The sequence below is a fragment of the Apis mellifera genome, linkage group LG14, assembly GCF_003254395.2.
Source record: "Apis mellifera strain DH4 linkage group LG14, Amel_HAv3.1, whole genome shotgun sequence".
Lineage (NCBI taxonomy): Eukaryota > Metazoa > Arthropoda > Insecta > Hymenoptera > Apidae > Apis > Apis mellifera.
In genome coordinates this window covers 1,488,156-1,509,980 of record NC_037651.1, presented here as the reverse complement: position 1 = coordinate 1,509,980, position 21,825 = coordinate 1,488,156, and the positions used below count along the sequence as shown (strand labels likewise).

Genomic DNA, 21,825 nt, shown 5'->3' with positions numbered 1-21,825 from the left:
TATGATATGTCGACACGATAAAATAAACTCGTCGTTCCCACCTATCGTATATATAATAAGAATGAAAAATATTCTTGCAATATTATTCAATGAACGACAAGCCGGTATTATTTTATCGCGCCGAGCGAATGTCGGAACATTTATTGCTAACATACAATTTTGTTCTCTTCTTTTTTCTTTTTTTTTCTTCGTTGAACAATCGTGTCAAAGGCATTTGACATAGTATAGTTGAAATACGATTCACGAATCTAAGTTTACATTCGATCGGCTTATTTATAATCAATAAATACATTTCTCCGTACACGTTTCTCGAACTTGGTGCAATCTTCGATATGCACAATAAAAAGAAGAACGACGAAGAATGGCTATGTGTGAATTGTCATAAAGTTCACAAACGATAAAGGCATTTATCGTTTTTGCCTTATTATTTGTTACAATGTGTGTTGTGTGTTATTATAATTATCGTTATTTAATTGTTAATTGATATTAATATTAATATTATTATTCTAACTGCTCGTTTTTTTTTTTTTTTATAAGATAACGCAACAAATGCTCTCGGGTACGAAATACGCGTGATGAAAACCAGTGATAACACATTTTCTTCTATTTCCTTTCGATACAGTACGCACGGCCGTTCGCAATATAATTGATACTATAATTCTATTATCAGTTTCTCTTAAAAAATAATACCTACGGAGAATAGAATCGAGTATTAACTGTGTGTTTGCTAAATATACGCGTGGTTCCTTTATTCTTTGAACGAGTGAAGATAATTAATGGAATCTGTTTCATTATATCATTGCGCGTACTGTAACTTGTACCATTACTCTGTTTCTTTTTTTTTTCTTTCTTTCTTTCTTTTTTAATATTCTTACGTTTTGTGTGGTATAACGCGATTGTATAATCTTATAGTGTGTCGAGTCATTCATTTGGTTTATTTTGGCATACAAAATAATTTTATTTACAGTCTGACAATAATATTAATTGTTTATCTATAGTCCTTTATACTAAGTGGCGATAGAATAATTCAAATTACTTACTATATTATGCGGTCTTTTCGGCTATGTACATAACAAAACGGCACGAATAAATATTATTTGACATGGACCAAGTTTTTCTTTCAGTGTGCACGCTCATTGCTTCGCACAAACGATTCGTTTCTTAGGGACATTCGAATCTAGTAGAAAGGTATATATTCTTTAAGAAATTATTCTCAAAGAGTGAAAATAAGGTGGGCCATTAAAAATACTAATTATATTATCATTAACAACTATGGAACTATGGTACTAAATTTTCATCGAAACGAATCAATTTTTATGATTTTAATTCATTCAAAAAGAAATAATAATATGGAGATATGATAATAAAACGAAACTTCGTTAAATGCATTACATGAACAAGTAACAAGAATGAAATGATCTGTTATTAAAACGATGATAATGAGAAAATGTATATAATTAAACGGTAAAATTATTAGATTCCTTAGCTTCATCGAATAAGAACATCAGCTCAAAGCATTGTTCTATTAAATAACGAAGAAAAACTTGTCACTTAAAATACGTACAAATATTCTATGTTCAGTTCATCATCAATCTTTCAAATCTGTTCAATCACGTCCCTGTCTAACGAATCGATCGACGATCAATTTTAATACTTGTGAATTTGATAATGCATTATGTTCTTTGATACGTAGGGGGAGAAAAAATGGCAGTTCAACGGAAAGGAACAAGTGGAAAGACGAAAAAAAAATTAGCCCTCGAAACGAAATCAAAAGTTCGATACATATTTCATTATAATGAAAACAAATATCAAAATTCGAAAATCTTATTTTTTTTACCATGCATATAACATAGTAAATTTATAAAATAAATATTTATACAATAATCGTTTAAAAAACGATGACAATTATAGCAAATAATATTTAATAATATTGCAAATAATATATCACGAAAGTTTTTAAATTCGAACGTTATTTTACAGAGAAATTTATCTAACTCAAAAATCCTAATTATAATGAAAGTTTGTTTGTAGATAAAACACTTATATATGGAATAAATTTTTTGTCGCTGGAAAAACTTTTTTGAAGAGATAATATCAATTTCTAAAAATTTTAATTCTTGGAATTATCTTTTTTTCTTTTTAGCTAAAATTGTTGCTCAAAACAATGAAAAAATTTTAAATAATCGAAAATTGAAATTGATTTCATCTCAAAATGAAATTTTCTATCGACAAAAAAATTGTTTCATGTATAATCTATTATGTACTACGTGCACATAAATTCCTATTAAAATTAAGATTTTTGGATCGATTCCCTGCAAGATACTTTCATGATATGCAAAATATCATTTATATCGAGTAGAACTTTGAAATTGATCCTGAGGGCTATATATCGATACGAGACGCATTCTTACGAGTATTTTCACGTCAATGAAGAAGAAAAGAATTCATCTCGTATCTCGTAATATATGTACTTATATAAAAAAAAAAAAAAAAAAAAAAAAAAAAAAAAAAAAAAAAAAAATCCAATGACCAAGGATGAAGTGAAATTTTCTTTTCTCTTAGCTTACCGCATACCTAATTTCACCTGAGTAAGAATATTATTTTCCTTTCTCTTTTCTTCTTTTCGTTCTTTTCTTTTTTCTTTCTCTAGTCAAAATCATAAATCGCTGATCGATTTACGTTAAACTTTGGCTAAAATATTATAAGGCGCCAAGCCTGCATCTTCACGAAGTTCTGTTCCTCGAGGCAGCCATGTACGAACGATCGCCGCGAAGAAATGTCCCCTCCCTTTTCAATTAGAGGGCTACATAAAAAACAGCTACGAAGATATCTCCCTCTTGATCGTTTGGGACGAGTGTGAGAAACGAGGGCAATGATGAAAGCTTCATAGATGTTCGAGTCTCAACACAGTTTCAATGAAGACGACGAGGAAGCAAAACAAGATGAATTCCTCCTTTTAGGCGGATATCAATTGTTGCGCTTGGTCGCTTCGGATGGCTTCCTTGAAGAGATTTTTACCGACATCCTCTTCTACCGATGTTCCGATACTACGAGGCGTGAGATTGCTGAGATTGCGACAACTTGCTGGAACTTTTGTGATGGCTAGATGTGTGTTTCTCCTGAAAATACAAACATAAATGTGGTGCTTGATTTTTTTTTTTTTTTTATAATATTACAAAAGAAAAGAGTTTAAAAAATTAATATAATCAAAATAATTGGTATATTTGTTGTTTCTCGTTTAAATGCAAACAAATCCCTCTTTAGAAGTTTCCTTTAGAAGAACATAATTCTGTTCTTGGCAATTATTCCTAAGAAAACAACTTCATCAATTAACGATGTTCATCAATTAGACATTGAAATTCTTTTCTTTTATTTTTTTTTTTTCTTTTCTTCTTCCCTCGTTGTAGAATAAACAAATGAGGAATGCGCTATTTGTACTATAGTTTATTATGAAAATTCAACGAAGAAAAATTAATGTGAAGTGCGAATGATTACTTATCGAGATACATTAGCAATTCTACTTCTACCAATAATGAATAAATTAAAAAATTAAAGAACAAAAACATATTTCCTCGATGCATGTTTCAAACACGTATAATAAGTATCCATATAATAATAAGTGAATGAATAACACTATAAATTAAATTAACTATGATATTGATATTCCAATCGATATTTTGAAAAATAAAATCTCAAATGAGAATAAAAAAAAAAAATGGATGAAATCTAATTCTTGTGAATATGATCGACCAACGATTAAATAATAAAAAAAAAAAAAAAAAAAAAGTGAAATAAAAATCATGAACGATGTTAAAGCTTTTTCAATTATATAAGATAACAATTACAATAAACAAATACTAATGCTTACTCCGAAAAATGAAATAAAGATCAAATACGTAAAATTGAATGATTCGAATACAACAAGAAATGTGCCATGGTAATACTAATAAATTGCATCCAATTCTCAAATTGAAATTTGAACTTTTCGAATAAGATTTAAATAAAATGGATATTAAAACATAATTCTTGGAAAAAAAAAAAAAGAAAAAAAAAAGAAAAAAAAAAAAGAATTGAATACATGCATACAACACAAAAAGCATTGGTACTGCGCGCATGCTCATGCAAAATACACGCACACAATACATTCGTAACAAATAACGATACAACAATAGCATCGATGTTTCGACAATAATAATGTAGGCAAACATCATAGATACCCTCCACCAAGCGAGATAAAAATCAAATAACATGTTTTTCTTTTTTCTTTCTTTTTTTTTTCTTTTCTTTTTTTTTTTTTTTTTCTTTTTTTCTCGAAATTGGCCGTCATTCATATACTGAGAACCATTCTTTTTACGTATGATGGCATATAAATGAAGAACTTTTACACATGATAATAATCGTATTACATACTGATAGCTGTGATATAATGTTAGTACACAAAAAAGATGCGGCGAGATGTGGTGTGCGATATTATATCTAAAATATATTCAAATATATAAAATATATGTACGTATATACATGCACATCATTTATACACGTATATTTGTCTATGTATATGTGTGTGCGTGCGTGCGTGCGTGTGTGTATATATATACATACATATATTATTTTATATGGTGTGTTAAGAAAGAGAGACAAAATAATCACTAAGGTACTTTTCGTTTCCACAGAACGTTTATTTCCGTTGATTAAGTTCTTTTCTTGGTCGAACACGTGACGCGTACGATTCCTGCCGTATAATATGTAATAAACCGCCAACGTGTCGGGATATATAACAGTCTATGATATTTTATAAAATTATATATAATATTATCCTCTCTATAAAATTAAAATATTATATATAATATTATATATGTATATATGTATATATATAAGCACCTGCGTAATTTTCTGCGCGAAAACAATGGTTCCGATGATCCAAAATGTTTTCAATGCCGTTTCTTGAATAACCCACGTTCTTCTTGTGATAATCTTCTTTCCTTTCGTTTATCTTCGTACGCTTCAAATCGCATATAAAGAGATAATGAGAAATGTCGAATGAACATGAACGTATTTTTACAAAAAAAGATAATATCATATGTATTTAATATACGAAATATCCAATTTTTTTTTTTTTTTTTTTTTTAAGCGTATTTATAGTAACATTCAAAAAATTCTATCATCACACATTTGTAAAGACGCAGGTGTCTATCGTATATAGAAAAAAGTGCAGGAAACGTACGCGACAAGTGATAGTAGATACATTGTGTACAGTATTGATGCAGTGTTCGCAATGTTATACATCTTGTTCCTCTTCTATAGTTGAACGTTTCGTAAACATCATATCACTCATGTCGATTCGCTGGTCACATACGTGGGCTCATATTAATTATTATTATTAATTTTAATTATATATGTATATGTATATATATATTTAAATATATATATATATATATATATATAACTCTCTTTCAATTTCTCACTATCGGAGAGTACAAAACCTATATAATTTACCTTAGCAATTATTTTGTCCTCCATACAACTTGTACAATTGCAACAATTTTAACTAGGCCGATCCTGATTTCTCGCAATTTTAATAATTTTTTTTTTTTCTTTTTTTTTTTTTTTTTTGTTTTACTAACATCACACATATATCCTGTGAATCCTACATTGAATCTTTATTTTTATTTTTTTTTTTTTTTTTTTTTTTTTTTATTTTTTTTTTTTTTACAATATCGTTTTGATTATATTTATGATTCGATTAAAAGCTAAAGCTAAGAGGTTTTTGTTCTTTCCGTTTGCTTGAAATATATTCAGGAAGAACAAAGCATTAAATGATTCAAATAAGATAATAATACAAGATAATCAAAATAGAAATATATTTTTTTGTTCGTACAATTGTAGTCGATTAAAACTAAATTCGACATTTAAATTTATATATCATCTACAATTAATTAATTAATTAAAGATGTAATTCTGAAAATAAAAAGTATAAATCAGTTTAATATATATATATATACATATAATAAAATACAAATTTTTGCACACATTCTTCCTGAATGTTCTTTCTCTTTTTTCTTACTTTTTTTTTCTTTTTTCTCTTTTCTCTTTTTTTTTTTTTTTTTTTTAAATTATACTTCATATGTGTTATATGTTGCTTCGAACAATTTATGTGTTGTTTTACGTATCGACTGAACAATTTGGTGTTTCATACTGTTTTAACAATCAATCGCGATATTTCGTAACAAATTTTACGAAAGGCCCACGATAAAGTTTTAAAAGTATACACGTGCCTTTGAAAAACATTTTTTTTTTTCTCTCTTGTGCAAATTTCTATACATTGTGTATTCATCGTTCTTTTAATCCATCAGTGACACATGAGAAATAGTTTCGTGATATTTTGATGATATACATATATTTCTTTTTTTCTTTTTTTCTTTTTTCTATTCTAATTTATAGAATAATAAAATTCTTTATCCCTCGCTAAAGAACAATATAAAATGAAACAAAAAAATTTGATACAGAATTTTGCACTGAGAAGCCTAAAAAAAAAGAGGTAACGATCATAGCAATCACACAGTACACATGTAATGATTTAAGTTGAAAATACTAGGTACTAATTGTGACAATAATTATAACAATAACAACAATATATCGATGCGCTACACACTAGCGCGATAAATTCTTATTCGTCACAATGGCAAATCACGATACACGCGTGCATATACGTGCGTATGTGTATATATTTTACGTAAATATAAACGCATTCTTCATATATACATATATATATATATATATATATAAATATATATATATATATACATTTCAATATATTAATCACACTATCTCTCTCGCTCTCTTTCAACACGTTCCTGAGATAATATCCATTCTATATCAACGATTATTTTTATTTTGTTGCACATATATATACACATATAATATATATATATATATTATATGTGTACAATATACATATATTGTCAAAAACGCGAAATATTCAGAAGAATTTAAAAAAAAAAAAAAAAAAAAAAAGAAAGAAAGAAAGGAAAAAACTACGCCACGATTACTCCAAATAAATATAAAAAAAACAATCTAAATACATTTACAAGACGCTCAGTGATCAAAGCTCGAAGCATTGTACAAGAGAATGTAAAAAATAAAAATCTATAGATATAGGAAATATAATTCTTAAGTAATCCCTTGAATAATAGACCATTTCACTTCGATAATATTTTTAAACTTCGAATACAAAAACTACTTGTCTCCGATTCAATGAGCTTCGTGTGGAAATCTGATCATCTCTTTATCATATAGAGTGTAAGAAACTAAAAGGCTATGCATCCTTTATCTGTCGTGTGTTTCCATCTCGTTAATCCTTGACACATAATCTATTTTTAATCCTATAAAAGTTTGTAAAAAAATTTCTCTATATTATACATTCGTGTACATACAGCTATCTGAAGTTCGCAGAAATGCCTTTTAAAAGGAACGAGCAACTTGAAGATATGCTCATCGATTCGATGCAAACTTAACAACAAGCTACGGAGAATTAAAAAAAAAAAAAAAAAGAAAAAACGTCGTTACATCGTTCTTCTGATTTTTTTTAACATTAGAATTACCAACCTATTATATATATATGTATATATGTATATTATTATATAGATTATATTACATAAATATATTATATTGACATCCTGATTAAAAAATTTGTTAATTCCAAATTTTTTAATACTATAAAAAAAAGGTTTCTTCTTTTTCTTTTTTTTTTTTTTTTTTATATGAAACATATTCCTTTTTTTAATTAAAAGTATTTTTATATAAATATAAAGTATTAATTTGTAAGACACCTTTGGAGAATCGATTTTAGAAGTCAAAACAATTATAAAAATGTCGATTAAAAAAAATCTATTCGTGTATCTATTTATTAAATTATAAAGAATTATAAAAAAAAGAGCTGGAAATAGAGCGACTGGGTGATGAAAATAGATTTTATTCTATCTTAAATTTAAATTGTAACTTGGAAAATAATTCTCAACCGACATTTATATATATTTCTATGTTTGTTTTAAGTTCTAAAATTGATTCTCCAAAAATATTTTACAATATAAAAACAAAAAGTCTAATATTTTTGGTAATTCTAATGTTGAGATTCTGATGTAGACGAGTAATGTACGCAATTTTTCGTTAATGATGCTGAATAATTTGAGAGAAATTTATATTTCTAATGATATAATACACAAACTTGCAATCTTTGTAATTAAAAATAAATAGTTAATATACAGAATCATATTTCTACTTAGTTTCAAAATATAATTTCTATAACCTATTTTATTTTGAAACTTAAAATATCACAGTAAAATAAAATAATAAATATATTTTAGTGAGAAATAAATTTTGAATTGTTTTCTATCTTCTATAGAAAGAGATATGTAAAATTTTGTATAAAAAGAATATTTAATATAGATGGATACATTTTTGATTAATTGTAAACATATCAAATAATATTTAATCGACATGATAAGATTGCAATAATGTTATATCATTAATTTTTGTATAACATTCAATATTGGATTGGCAAATATTTTATTTTGTGTTTTTTTCAATATATTTATATTGATGACATAAATACAATGAACTCCAAAGAAACTATAATAAAATTACTTGAAATGTAGCAGAAGATTATTAAAAAAAATTTATATTAAGAAAATGTAAAATAATAGAATTTCTTATTATTACACATGGAAATAATTTCAATTTCTTTTAATCTACTAATTACATGAATTTTTAGTCAAAAATTCATTATCACATGGATTTTAATTAATTTTAATTAGATTTATCTTAAATTCTAGAATAGAATGGAATAGAAATATCACGTTGTATTTAAAAACAGAAAATTTCTGAATAAATAAATTAAAAAAAAAATAATAATAAATTATTATACAAAGAAATTAAATTTTTCTCCTATTAATAAATCAAAAAAAAACAAGCAAATTTTTTTAATAACCAATCTTTCCAATAATGAAATTGTATCCTAAATGTGCAATGCATCATCAGCAATATAAATATGTTAAATCACACAGCATCATCAATGTAAAATTATAACATATAATTCAAAAATGATCAATTATGAATATTTGTTTAAATTTTGATGATAATATTTTCTAATTCGGATACGAGAGAAAATGAATAACGCGATATTAACAAATATATATATATATATATATAGTCGTCGTCGTATACTAATAATAAGAGCAAATTCTATGAAGTCTATCAATTATTTCACTTCACGTGAAAAGCATCTAATCATAATTATATTCCGCAATCATTGTTTAACAATCTGTACTTTAACAAATGGCCGTACAAACGTATCGGTATCATTCAAGAAAAATTACGTAGAAATAGAATGTCTCGAAACCTAAAGACAGTCATATCGGAAGTTGCATTTTTTTTTTTTTTTGAGCGGTCGTATTCAACATTCTTCATTGTTGTTCAAATTTATATCGTTCATTCATCAATGCAACTTCCTATTTCACGCAGAAGAATATAATAACCCTTTGCGTTCCTTTTGTGAATCCTAAGATAATCTAAATATGCTATAATATTGATACATTAAGCATTGTACTCTAAATTTCTTTAGATTTAATTAAAGAAATATATATATATATATGCAAACGTTACATTGGATGGCGGTTTCGGTGCTAAGATTAAGAAGGAAATAGTATCAAGAATAAGAAGGGAAAGTGTACAGTAAAGAAAAGCATAATATTAGCTTAAAAATTAACTTCGATTGACTGACACGAAGCAGCAAACAGATAAATCGGACTGCAAAGGGTTAGTCGGAAATTATTTTGTTAATATTATTCCATTCGCATATAAAAAACAATGACAATTTGATACAATGTGTTAGTTTAAACAAAATTATATGTATCTTTACAAATATATATACGTACATCTTCAAATTCGTATTAATAATACATTTATATTTTCTGAGCACTCTCATCACTTTCACTGCATATAATATACATTAATTCTTTTTTCTTTTCAATTATTATTTTTTTTTATTTATTTTTTATCTTTATTTTACTTAATTTTATTCCCTTAAGTAACTTTGTTGTAAGTTGTTCTAACCGTTTATATAAGATGTGTCTAAAAAATAACGAGACTAATTCCATGCAAATCTATAATATATTGTATAAAATATGAATAACATATATATCTCTTATTTTATTTCAGTATCAATAACTTGATAGAGCTAATTATTATAATTATAGGATAGGAATGAAAATGTTATGAAAATTAAAGAAATATCAAGCAATGCTTAAATTGCAAGCACAAATTTTTTATGATATTTATATGATTAGAACGTTCTAAATAAAACTTTAAAAAACAAAATTTATTCTGGATAAATATGAAATGAATTTATGATTCTCATCATATGTAATCATTTAAGAATTAATGATAATGTTAAAATGATCGGGAATGAAATAAATTCATATCATCACACTGTTTAATGCACACTTTGAACATGCGAAAATTTGACGCAAATAATTTTATTTAAAAAAATTTTATTTAAAAAACAAAAGAAATCCAAGAGTTTATGTACTTTGATCTTCTTCAATATATAGAAGATAATTCAAAGTAACAAGTGATGAAACATGAATTTTTGAATATAATTCAAAAATAAAACGTCAAAATGGAACACACAAGCAACTCACCACCATACTTAAGAAAAATAAAAATGAACGAATTGAAAATAAAATCTATGTTCTTTTATTTTTTTCAATTTTAAGGATATTATTCATAAAAATTGCGAAGAATATCAAATAGATAGAAAGTAAATCAAATATTGTCGTTGAAAAATTGAAAAATTAAAAAGAAAATATTCAATTAAAATTGCTAAATTTAAATCAGAGCATTATTAGGATAATGTGCTTCTTATGAATGAGTTTCATAAAAAAAAAAAAAAATTGCTGTTTTTTTTATATTCTGTTTACTTTGATTTGAATCGATTTTTTTCCAATTATCAATCTCTTATCAGTATAATATTAATCATTTGGTTGTGATCAATGAACCAAAACGAATTCCAAAGAAGATTTTTCCAGGAAATCAATGATAACATCAATAATTGTTTTGAAAGAGATAAGATTAATTTATCAGTAAGTAGCAAATATTTTTAGTCTCATTAGTTTCTATACACACCTTACATATCCGAAATCAACGATTTAATTTCGTAAACGCAACACTGTGCACACCACCCTTTCTCCGAAACCCTTTGCCAGCAAAGGAATATTTTTCTAACTACTAAGACGAGTTTTATTTAAAGTAGTTTTGCAAAGATATTTACTCTTTGATTATCGTTACCATGATACATAAAGGAAAAAAAGAAGAAATAAAATTAAGAAAGACTACTTTTTCTCGATTCTTTAACATTGAGCATTCGTTAATTAAAATCTATCGACGTTTGACCATAAGCGCAAAATATAATTACCTTTTCATTCTCTGGCAGTGTTTCGTGCATTTATCTTCACGACAACTTTTTTTCTTTATTTTTCTTGTTCCCATCTTTTTTTTTTTTTTTTGAATAAAAAATTAAAAAAAGAAAAAAAACAAAAAGAAAATGTTACCTCGAAGAAAATTAGTAAATATTCTTGAAAATTATATTTTTTTTTTTTTTATATTATAGAATTAATTGAATTGAAGTATAGATTAAAATAAAAAAAATGGTTGTCGTGAAATTCAAGGACCTACCTTGAAAAATATCTCACGAAGTATATAATCGAATTCTCAATTCACTTGACAAAGAATGATATAACCCAAAAACTTCTCTGATGTTTTTAAGATAAAAATCTATTTTTTTTTTTTTTTTTTTTTTTCGTTTTCTTCCTATATATAGCATGTCATTTCGCGACTTCATCATCTTCCTGATGCAGTTACTTGATCTTTCCAAAATCGCGAATAGCTCGCAATATTATTTTTTTTCTTTTTTATTCTTGAACGAAGGCTCACACTCATTAACTACTCTAAGGAGATGCGCTACAGGTACAAAGGTGGAAAGATCGATAATTTGTAACACTAGGGGAATAGAGATCGTACGATGTCATGCTGCTACTTCTACCATTCACAAACTGGAAGGGAGAAGAAGAGAGGATAGAGGCAAGGTGAAAGTGTATTTTTTTAAGAATAAAGATTGATTCTATGGGAATTTACAGCCACTTCCTCTTCTCGTTTTACATCCTATTATTTGCTTCTTCCCAAAAAATTGTTCCATTATTGTAATATTTAATAATCTATTGAAGGATTAATCTAATACCTTTCAAAAAGATATTTACAAATATAATGATATTTAAACTCAATGTATGCAAATACATTTAAATATAAAATCATCAATTTTATATTATGTTAACATTGCAGATCGGATTTTCTTCTTATAATGATACAAATTCTATACCTTAACAAGTAATTATAAAAATTTTATATATATCCTATATATGAATTGATATAATTTCTTTCTGTAATTTGTAGATTTTTAATTACCTGAATTAAAACCGGTATCATACATATTTTAAAGGTAAGTACCGACTTTGATTCTACACAATATTTGTGTTAAATATCCAATTTTGAATTCTAACATATAGAATTCATATATAAAAATGAAATATTGCACAGTTACACATAATATCTGTGTAAAATATTAGCTAACATAAAACAGGAATGAGAGAAAGAAGACAATTGCCGGATAAAACGACAATGAAGCAAGAAGTGGCTGTATTATTCTAATTTGGAAACTACCTTTGAAGTCCACTACAAGACAGGATTTCCGTACGAACGTTATTCCGGTGGAGGAGGTGGTGGTGGTGAGGAACTAGGAGGTGGTCCGCTCGGCAATGGCGGTGGTGTCTTGGGTTCCTGCCGAGCAGACGGAACTGGGATCATGCTCTGATTGTGTCGTATGTTCGGTGGTAACGATGGTGGTGGTACGGACGTATCAATGGCACCATCTGGTGTCATGATAACGTTACCCGCCGGATACATTGGGTATTGTTGCTGATATTGCGAGTAATACATGACAGGATCGTAAATGTATCCGGCAGGATTGAATATTGAGGGTGGCGGATAATTAGCAAAGAAATAAGAATCTGGCTGCGATTGATTTACATGGCCAGCCCTTGAGTAGCCTGGATCACCACGAGCTGAGGATGGATGGGGATGGTGTGGGTTACGGGCATTGTTACTATTGTAGGTTTCTTGCTGATAGTAGCCGTCGCGCTGGCCGGGAGCACTGTAATGGCCCGCCGATCCTGCTGGTGGTGGACCACGCCCGATATACTGGCGGCCGCCTCTACCGCCTCCACGTACCTTGTTATTGCTGCCTGAACTATAATGTCTGCCGTTCTGCCGCTCGCCCGGTCGATGCTGTCCGTAACCCGCCGAAGAGACCTGCGATTGCTTCTTTGCTGGTGGAACACTAGTTGGGCTCTCCTTCATTTCAGAACGATCGCGTTTTCGATTCTCATTGGCGAACTCTGCAGGAACGATGGTACTTGAACTGCTTGTCGTCGAGGGTGCACCGGAACTTCTCGAGATCCCATCCGTACGAATTTTGATTTTTAACGGAGCCTGAACGACAGAATGGGCCGGCGAACTCGACACACTGTCGGTACCTTTCAGTCGTTCCTTAGGAATAATAATCTTGATACTTGTGTTTTGAGGAGATTTATTCTTATCAGTTGGCACTGTACTTCCAGCAGAGCTTCCTGTCGATTCAGTACTTAGATTTAATTTATCTTTAGGAATTGTAATTTTTATAGGTACCGCAGGTACAGCCTCTTCTCCTTTCTCTTTATCTTTATCCCGATGTTTCTCTTTATCTTTGTCTTTATGTTTGTGTTTATGCTTCTCTTTGCTCTTTTCTTTGTCTTTATGTTTATGTTTCTCTTTTTTCTTTTTCTTTTCACTTTTGTGGTGTTCCGATTTCTTTTCTTCTGCAGGAGGTGCGACTGTTATAGTTGTCGATGTTGGGACAGAAAGAATGGATTCTGTAGTAGTTTGTACAGGGCCAGAGATAGCACTTATATCAACAGTTGAAGCTACCACAGGTTCGCTGACCGATGATAAAGGCAAACACTGATTTTGAGCAGATTCTTGTTGCGTAAGCATCATCGAATGAGATACAGGTGGCTGATGTTGTGGTTGTGATGTTTGTTGTTGTTGAAGCTGCTGCTGCTGCTGCTGTTGTTGCTGTTGCTGCTGTTGTTGTTGCAATTGTTGTTGAAACTGTTCTTGATGAACTTGTTGTGATGGTATTTGATTGAATGGTTGCAATAACGATGGCATAGTTGGTAAAGGTTCTTGAAGCAGAGCACTTATACTTTGAGCAGATTTCATTGGTGACAAATATTCGCTTTTAATTTGAGAATGTTCAGCTTTTATCGACATATCTGTCTTATAAGATTCCTTTTTAATTTGGAATTCTTGAGGTTCTTGCTTTACTATATTATTAATATCTAATCCATTTGTCAAACCTTGCTGATTCGAAGAAAGTTGTTGATGTGTAGGTATAGTGCCAAATCGTGATATTGTTGGTTCAGAATCAAATGGTTTAATGAGTTCTGGTGGTTTCATATCGTTTGCAATTTGCGTAGCTCTGCCATTCGCCGATGGATTGTCTCTAATAGGTTGTATCAATTCTGGTACTCTACCAAGCATTTTAGCAGCTTCAAAACTGGATGTATCATCCATTTTCACTTTCACTTGCTGTCCACTTTCACTAGTGCTACCTGTACGATGCCGTTTGTGGGACGTTGTGGATACATCGCTAACCGATCGTTTAATTGTTTGTGTTTCTTGTTGTAAACCTGGTGGACTTGCAAAAGGTGATACTATATTAAAGCCTATCGATGTATCTGGTACACGTTCTTGTTTAGGAACTTTTGCAGCCGAAAGTGGCGTCTTTTGTTTAGTTTTAGGCCTCTGTGAATGAGATTCTCGAGGCGTTGGTACTTTTTCTGGACTGAATAATGATTTCGGTTTACTAGGAGGAGTTTGTAACACATTCTGTTGAATATCGGACGAACCTTTATCTATATCATCATGTCGCGGTCGCTTTTCAGTTTTTGGATCGTCAAGATTATTTAAAGATGTTAAACTTGATGATTGTGAATTATTACTATTTTTAATTGTATCCTTTAATATCTGAGATACACCATGAGCAGTATGTTGACTGGATACTGTCTTCGAAGTTAACGGTTTCTGAGTAAGTAATGAAGTTGAAACCGAGCTACTCGGAGATTTTTCTTGCGAAAATGAACTTTGGCTAGTACTCAATTTCACATCAGTAATTGAACTTGTACTAGTCTGTAATTTATCTGATTGATTATATTTTGTATGGTGTGATGGCTTCTGTGTATTTGAAGTATAAGTTACATCAATCGATGGTTTTGGTGGAGGTAATGGTTTCTCAATAAGTTTTCTAACTTCCTCACATCTCTGTTCCAATGAATCAGATTTTCTTTGTCGATCGATTCTTGTTGGATCTGGATATTTATATGGTTTTTGTTCACAATCTTTTCTGTGTTCTACAAGTTTATGCCTTGGATCATACATTCTCTTGTCATGACCTTGATGTTTATTCTCTACACCACTTAATCTGTGTACACTATGATTATTATTACTAAGTTTTTCTTGTATATTTCCATGAGATGTTGGCTCTTGTAATGTTCCAATATCTGATCTATGAGTAGAATCGTTCAAAGAATTATCCAAAGTTGGTTCCTTCGGTACAGCATGACTGTGAGAATGGAGAGTACTACTACTACTACTACTACTGCTACTTGTACCAGTATTTGAATTGTACTCTCTTTGCAACCTTTGTCTATTAGGATCGCGTCTTGGTTCTCTAGCTTGAGTACACGAGTGCCTCTGAGGTACTGGTTGTCCAACTTTTATATCTGGTCTATGATGATGATTATGATGAAGTGTTTTCTGTCCAAGAGGCAATGGATGTTTATTTAGCACATTTGTACTAGATACAGGTTTATGGTGATGTGAATGATGCTTATTAATATCTGACACATGACTTTGCGCAACTGTTACTGGAGCTGATGCTTTCTCTCTTTCCAAACGTTCACGTTCTTTCTTTTCTCGATATTCCCGATAATCTACAGGAGGTCTCGCAGGAACAGGAGCATTTTGCTTCTTTTCTTCTTGTTTCTCCGTTTGATGAGGTCGATTTGTATGAAATGTGGGTCCACCATCGACCGTCGTCGCAGGAGACTGTACCTTGCGAGGTTCCGCATCCTATAAAATATTAAATAAAATTTATATTAATTTTAATATGAATTGATAATTGTTGTAATAAAATTTAATATGATATAATAAACTTACAAAGGGTGAATTTGGTAAACTAGGATGATTAATGCTTGGACTTTGATTTGCAGATATGCTCATTATTTTTCTTTTTAATCTTGATGGACATTTATCAAATATATGAAGAAATTCGGCTGTAAGTTCTTGTAAAAGTTCCGATGTCACAGTTCTGTCGACGTACCAGAACCAATGTTTCCCTTCAGTACTTTGTGGTATCTATAAACAAATAATCATAATATTGAAATTAATCAAATACTTTTCGTGGAAAAAATGGAATTAAAATACTGTTTTATTAATATATAATGATATATACCTCCCAATTAGACCATTTACATGCAAGATGAATACAAAAACAGGCGACTACTGTTGGTTTATATTGCAGACACATGGTCGTCAAGTGTAAACTGAAAAGGAAAAATTTTTCTATAAATCAACATGAGAACAACAATATATCTTAATTGATATTTTTTGATGAAATATAACCCAGGGTATAAAAAGAACTGTACTATAAAAACAATGTACTAGTTCCATTAAACATGGGTAATATCAGAATAAAATCAGAACGAATTTCTTACGAATTATTGAAAATAATTAACAATATTTCCAATTATAACTTTCGTAAACGGAATTCAATTCCAAAGAGTACGTTTCCAAAACAGTTAAAAAAGAGTATATTTGAATGTAATACTTTCAATATATCCAAATGCTTGATGAGCTATACAAAAATTTCTATATAGATATTATTATCTAAAAAAATATTTATGCAATATTTTTCTAAGTGATAATATAAATGTAAGCCCTAAGACATTCTGTTATATCGTAACAAATTTATCAAAGTTTCCTCTAATATAATCTCATAATTCATAATGATAAAAATTATTTTAATTCAGTAGAATATTTTAGTTAATATTAAATTGTATATAAAATATTCAATATTGAAATAAATTTTCAAGTTATTAAATTTTTCTTAAACAGAAAATATATTTAAAATAAATATAAAAATTTATAAATTTAATGTATTTTCATTAAAAATTATTTCTTGATAAAAAATATATATATATTAAATATGATATAATATTATGTAATATATAAAAATGTCAAAAAAAAAAGAAAATAATTTCAATTTTTTGTAACAACAGAGATAAATTAGGGCTTAATCTACACTAATACTTTAGTCGCAATTATGATCTATTTAAATATTATTCGAATAATAATATTTAAACAAATTATAATTAGACTGCATACCATACCATAATGGATTACTAATATAAAATATATTCTAATAGTATGGTTATTTATCCTTTTTTGTATTGTTAAATGTTTTTGGACATTCATTCATCATTACACTATTTTCACATTCATTTCATTCATTCTTAATTTGTTTTGTGCATCTACAGCTTAAAAATAAGTGTATATAAATATAAAAATAAAAATTGGACAATATACCGTAATGTAAGAGAAAACGATCAGTCCTTAAGAATATTTCATTTACCTTCAATTAAGCAATCCTCATCGTGAACTTAGTTTACGAAATAAACTTCGTTTCGCTTTGGCATACGTTCTCTTTAGAATCAGACATTACCGCGACTGCAACGCAACATTCCTCCCCAAAAGTTACTGTTGACATTTAAACATTCGCATTAGAATTTAGAATAAAATATGAAATCAAAGTAAACTTTTGTATACTAAATTTTTATTTTATATTCATACTTTAAAATTAATAATTAAATTTACTTTTTTTGAACCAAAGAATGTCTATTGACATATTTTTGTATTTATAAAAAATATAATAAATATTAATAAATGTAATTTTATTTCACGTTTACTTTGCTTTCTAAAAAGAAAATAGGTCAGAATGTTGCGCCAGTGGCTATTGCCTGACAGTCTTAGTTTGGAAATATGCTCCAGCTGGCATCTATTTGACCAGAAGACTGCTAAGAGTAAGAGATACTAGGAAATAATGTGTAGCCACCTGTTAGATGCCATGAAGTATGAAGTCTGGGCTAAGTCCTTGCTCGCTGTAAAAAGAGTTAAAATAACTGAATGAAAGTTTTTATTAATTATATTTGAAGATCTAATAATTATTAGTAATGTAATAATTTATTGAATTATTTAAACTTACTATTATAATAAAATTTTCACATAAAATATAAAAAACTAAAATCTAAAAAAAAAAATAATATTATATAAATTTCTGAACATAATTTAAACATAATCTTACCTTTAACCAGTTGACAACATCTAACAACATGTGTGTGGGGATGATCAATGGCGACATCAAACCCCAATGTTTGCAGTAGAACATTTTCATTGAAAACCAAGTCTTGAGCTTGCTCAAGATATTGCTATAAATAAAATAAATAGTTAATACTTACATATTTATTATAAATATGTTAATTAAATTTAATTTCTTATATTTACCTCAGATCTGACATCAGGTGAGGGCTGATCTCTGTGGAGACACATGTGAGCTGTTTTGATAACATGTTCTAACTTGCGTGGTTGTTCTTCGACTTTTGCTGCCAAAAATAATGCTGCTGCTGCAATTGCATTCCTGTGGAAATGTGACAGCGAGTGGAATACGTAAAACCTGTGCATATATACTATTGCTGTGTTGATACATAATTGTGACCTATTTATCTAATTAAGGAAAATATATTTAATAAAACATTATATTTAATATATTATTAATTGCATAATAATAATAGATTATGGTTTATTATATGGTTTATGATTATTTCTTTTAATTATAAAAATTTAAAAATTTTTGTGCTATTCAATATAGATTTATTTTAAGAATTATCATTTTTTCTTAATGCATTTCCTCAATTATATTTCAATATAGTTATATAATTATTTCACATAATTAAAAAACTTTAAATTATTTAATATTATAATATGTAAATAAATAGAATAATGAAAATAATATGTATGTATTATTTTAAATATTTTTCATTGGAGTATTAATCATATATATATGTATGATTAATACTATACATAAATTTATATAATTATCTACTATGCAATATTTTAATTTTAATATTACAATTAATTTAAATAAATATTATTAAAACAATAAAAATGATTACAACATAATTTAATGATTTCCTTTTAAATAATTAAATTAAATGGTAAGATTAAAAAATAGAGGCTACAATAGATTATATGTAAAAAATTTTATTTAATTTGCTTATTACATTAATATGAAAAACTTAATAAGAAAGTCATAATTTTAAAACATCAACTTCTAAATTTGATTTGATACTTTATTTATATCATGATCTTCATTTATGGTTTTTATTATATTATTAATTTTCATATCTTATAGTATTTATTATTCTATTAAAAGAAGAATATATCAATTAAGAATTCAAACTAAGTTATAGTACAAAAAAACTTAGAATACAAAAATAAATATTACACTATATATTATGTATTTTATGTAATATAAATATTATATACAATATAAAAATAGTTTACTAATATAATTATTTTTAAAATTATTATTTCATTAATCTCTCATATTTATAAATTTTTAATTTAAAATAAAATTGAAGACTATGTTGAAGTTCTCACAACTGGAAAGATAATTAAGACATTTATAACTTTCAAATATATATCTGAAACATAAAAATATTATAGAAAATATAAAAGTTTTCTATATATTATATTTGTAAAAATATTCTATAATATATTTCTGAAATAAAAAATATTATTATATATTTGCATAGTGTAATTAGTACAAGTTTAATATAAAAAATAATATAAATTTTATAATTAAACAATGATCCAATATATTAAATACTTTACTTTAAAATACTATTCATTATATGTTTATTAATCTAAAAAAATATTAGCAATATATGATAATTCAATATTGACAAATTTGCGTTAGTTCTGATCTGATCATAAACATTACTTACATATAACACACACATATATATGTATATATTTATGTATATAAAAATTAAGATATAAAAAAAGATATAAAAAATAAAATATACTTGCATAAAAATTATAAGCAGAGATTGTAGCTTTGGTTGGTAATACTGTCAAATTTAGCTTAGCAAACAATGCTCTTTTCATGACCCTATTCTTTGTTCTCCTTCTTCATCAAAAAATTCTGATGGTCATTTTAGTTCATTCATATTATTTTATGATCAATATAAAAATATTGAATAGCACAAAAATTCCGAAATTCATTGTATATTAAAACTAACAATAAGAAGTTCAATATGGAGAATCGTAATCATGACGCGTGACCTCTTCTTTTGCACGTCACTCATGTTTACAACACGTTATAAATTTTATGTTCCTTTCGAAATATGAAATATTAAAAGATCAGTATGAAGAGAATATAATCACATGATTATATGTATTCATTTAAAATAATTTAAATGAATAGGAGAAAAATGAAAAGAAAATGATTATGGGGATAGGGGGTAAGGGAGGTTGAGAAACACGCAACTAAACATGCACTTTAAAAAGGATACACCACAAGCCGCTGTCCCATATCCTGAATGAAATTTGCTGCCTGCTGCCGGTAGCTTAGTTCCTTATCCGCGTCGATGCCGCATCTTCTGCTCGGCGTGTTTGTAAGCTGTTCTTTCGTAAAGTACCATTTTTCGTCAGCCGCCATTTATATGTACACACAACACGGTACTAACGATGCGCACTTCACGGCGGTCGCGATGGTGGCGGCGAGCACACAAGGCATGCACAACAGCAACACGTTGAGAACTTCACGTCACTACGCTAACCGGAAACTCCCCTCCAAATTCATACCCATAGAACTTTTCACAGTAAAATAATCACATATTAATTATTAAATAAATAATTTTATAATCTTGCTACTTTACTTCATAGATATTTAATTGTCTCTTCTATAAATTACTTTTTGTTTATTTTATGTATTTTGCATTTTATGCAAAAGTTCCATTTTGAATTCCGGAAATAGTATCTTCTTTTTTTAAATTATTTGATACGTATCCAACTTCACGGCACTGCTTTAGAATTATGCAGTAGATGAAAAACCAACTTCAGAAATTCTTCAGTACTTTTACATATATATTTATGACAGATTGTCGTAATTTATAGGTTAATACGAAATTTTGCAATACCGTTAAAATTATTTTATGGACGTTTTTTATTATATTTGTTTAATATTTTACAAAATAAGTTTTTTTTCCGTATAATAACCATAATAAATTAATAATATCAATTTTTCGAAGTGCATTACATTAATGAATTTATTTTTGATAATTTGTTATAAAAACCGCTTTTTACGTAAAGTCAGTAGATTTTCTTAATCTCAATAAAATTTTAACAAATTTAAAGTCGATCGCAATTTCATTATTATTTAAAACGCGATATATATTAAATATCAAGGATAATTAATTAATATAAATTACTATACAGAAATATCTTCCGCATGCATTTTTATATTATTGTACACCGATTTATGAACTTTTGGCAGGCCAT

The 21,825-nt window shown here is 27.9% G+C and overlaps 1 protein-coding gene across 4 annotated transcripts; it reads right to left on the bottom strand.

Moving 5' to 3' along the window:
• Positions 1-2,551: 2,551 nt before the first annotated feature.
• On the bottom strand, positions 2,552-21,518 carry LOC410174 (cyclin-T). 4 transcript variants are annotated; one of them, XM_006557556.3, is made up of 8 exons: positions 20,838-21,516; positions 18,766-18,976; positions 18,566-18,689; positions 18,317-18,362; positions 16,658-16,748; positions 16,363-16,560; positions 13,336-16,275; positions 2,552-3,119 (listed from the first exon to the last, which is right to left on the bottom strand). In XM_006557556.3, the coding sequence occupies exons 1-8, from the start codon at positions 20,981-20,983 to the stop codon at positions 3,048-3,050; spliced, it is 3,828 nt and encodes a 1,275-aa protein (XP_006557619.1). In that variant the 5' UTR covers positions 20,984-21,516; the 3' UTR covers positions 2,552-3,047. The 4 variants fall into 4 exon arrangements, with proteins under 4 accessions (XP_006557619.1, XP_393658.4, XP_006557620.1 ...); XM_393658.7 differs by lacking the exon at positions 2,552-3,119 and having other exon boundaries at positions 11,830-16,275; positions 20,838-21,518; XM_006557557.3 differs by lacking the exons at positions 2,552-3,119; positions 18,766-18,976; positions 20,838-21,516 and adding an exon at positions 17,837-17,961 and having other exon boundaries at positions 11,830-16,275.
• Between the last annotated feature and the right edge of the window lie 307 nt (positions 21,519-21,825).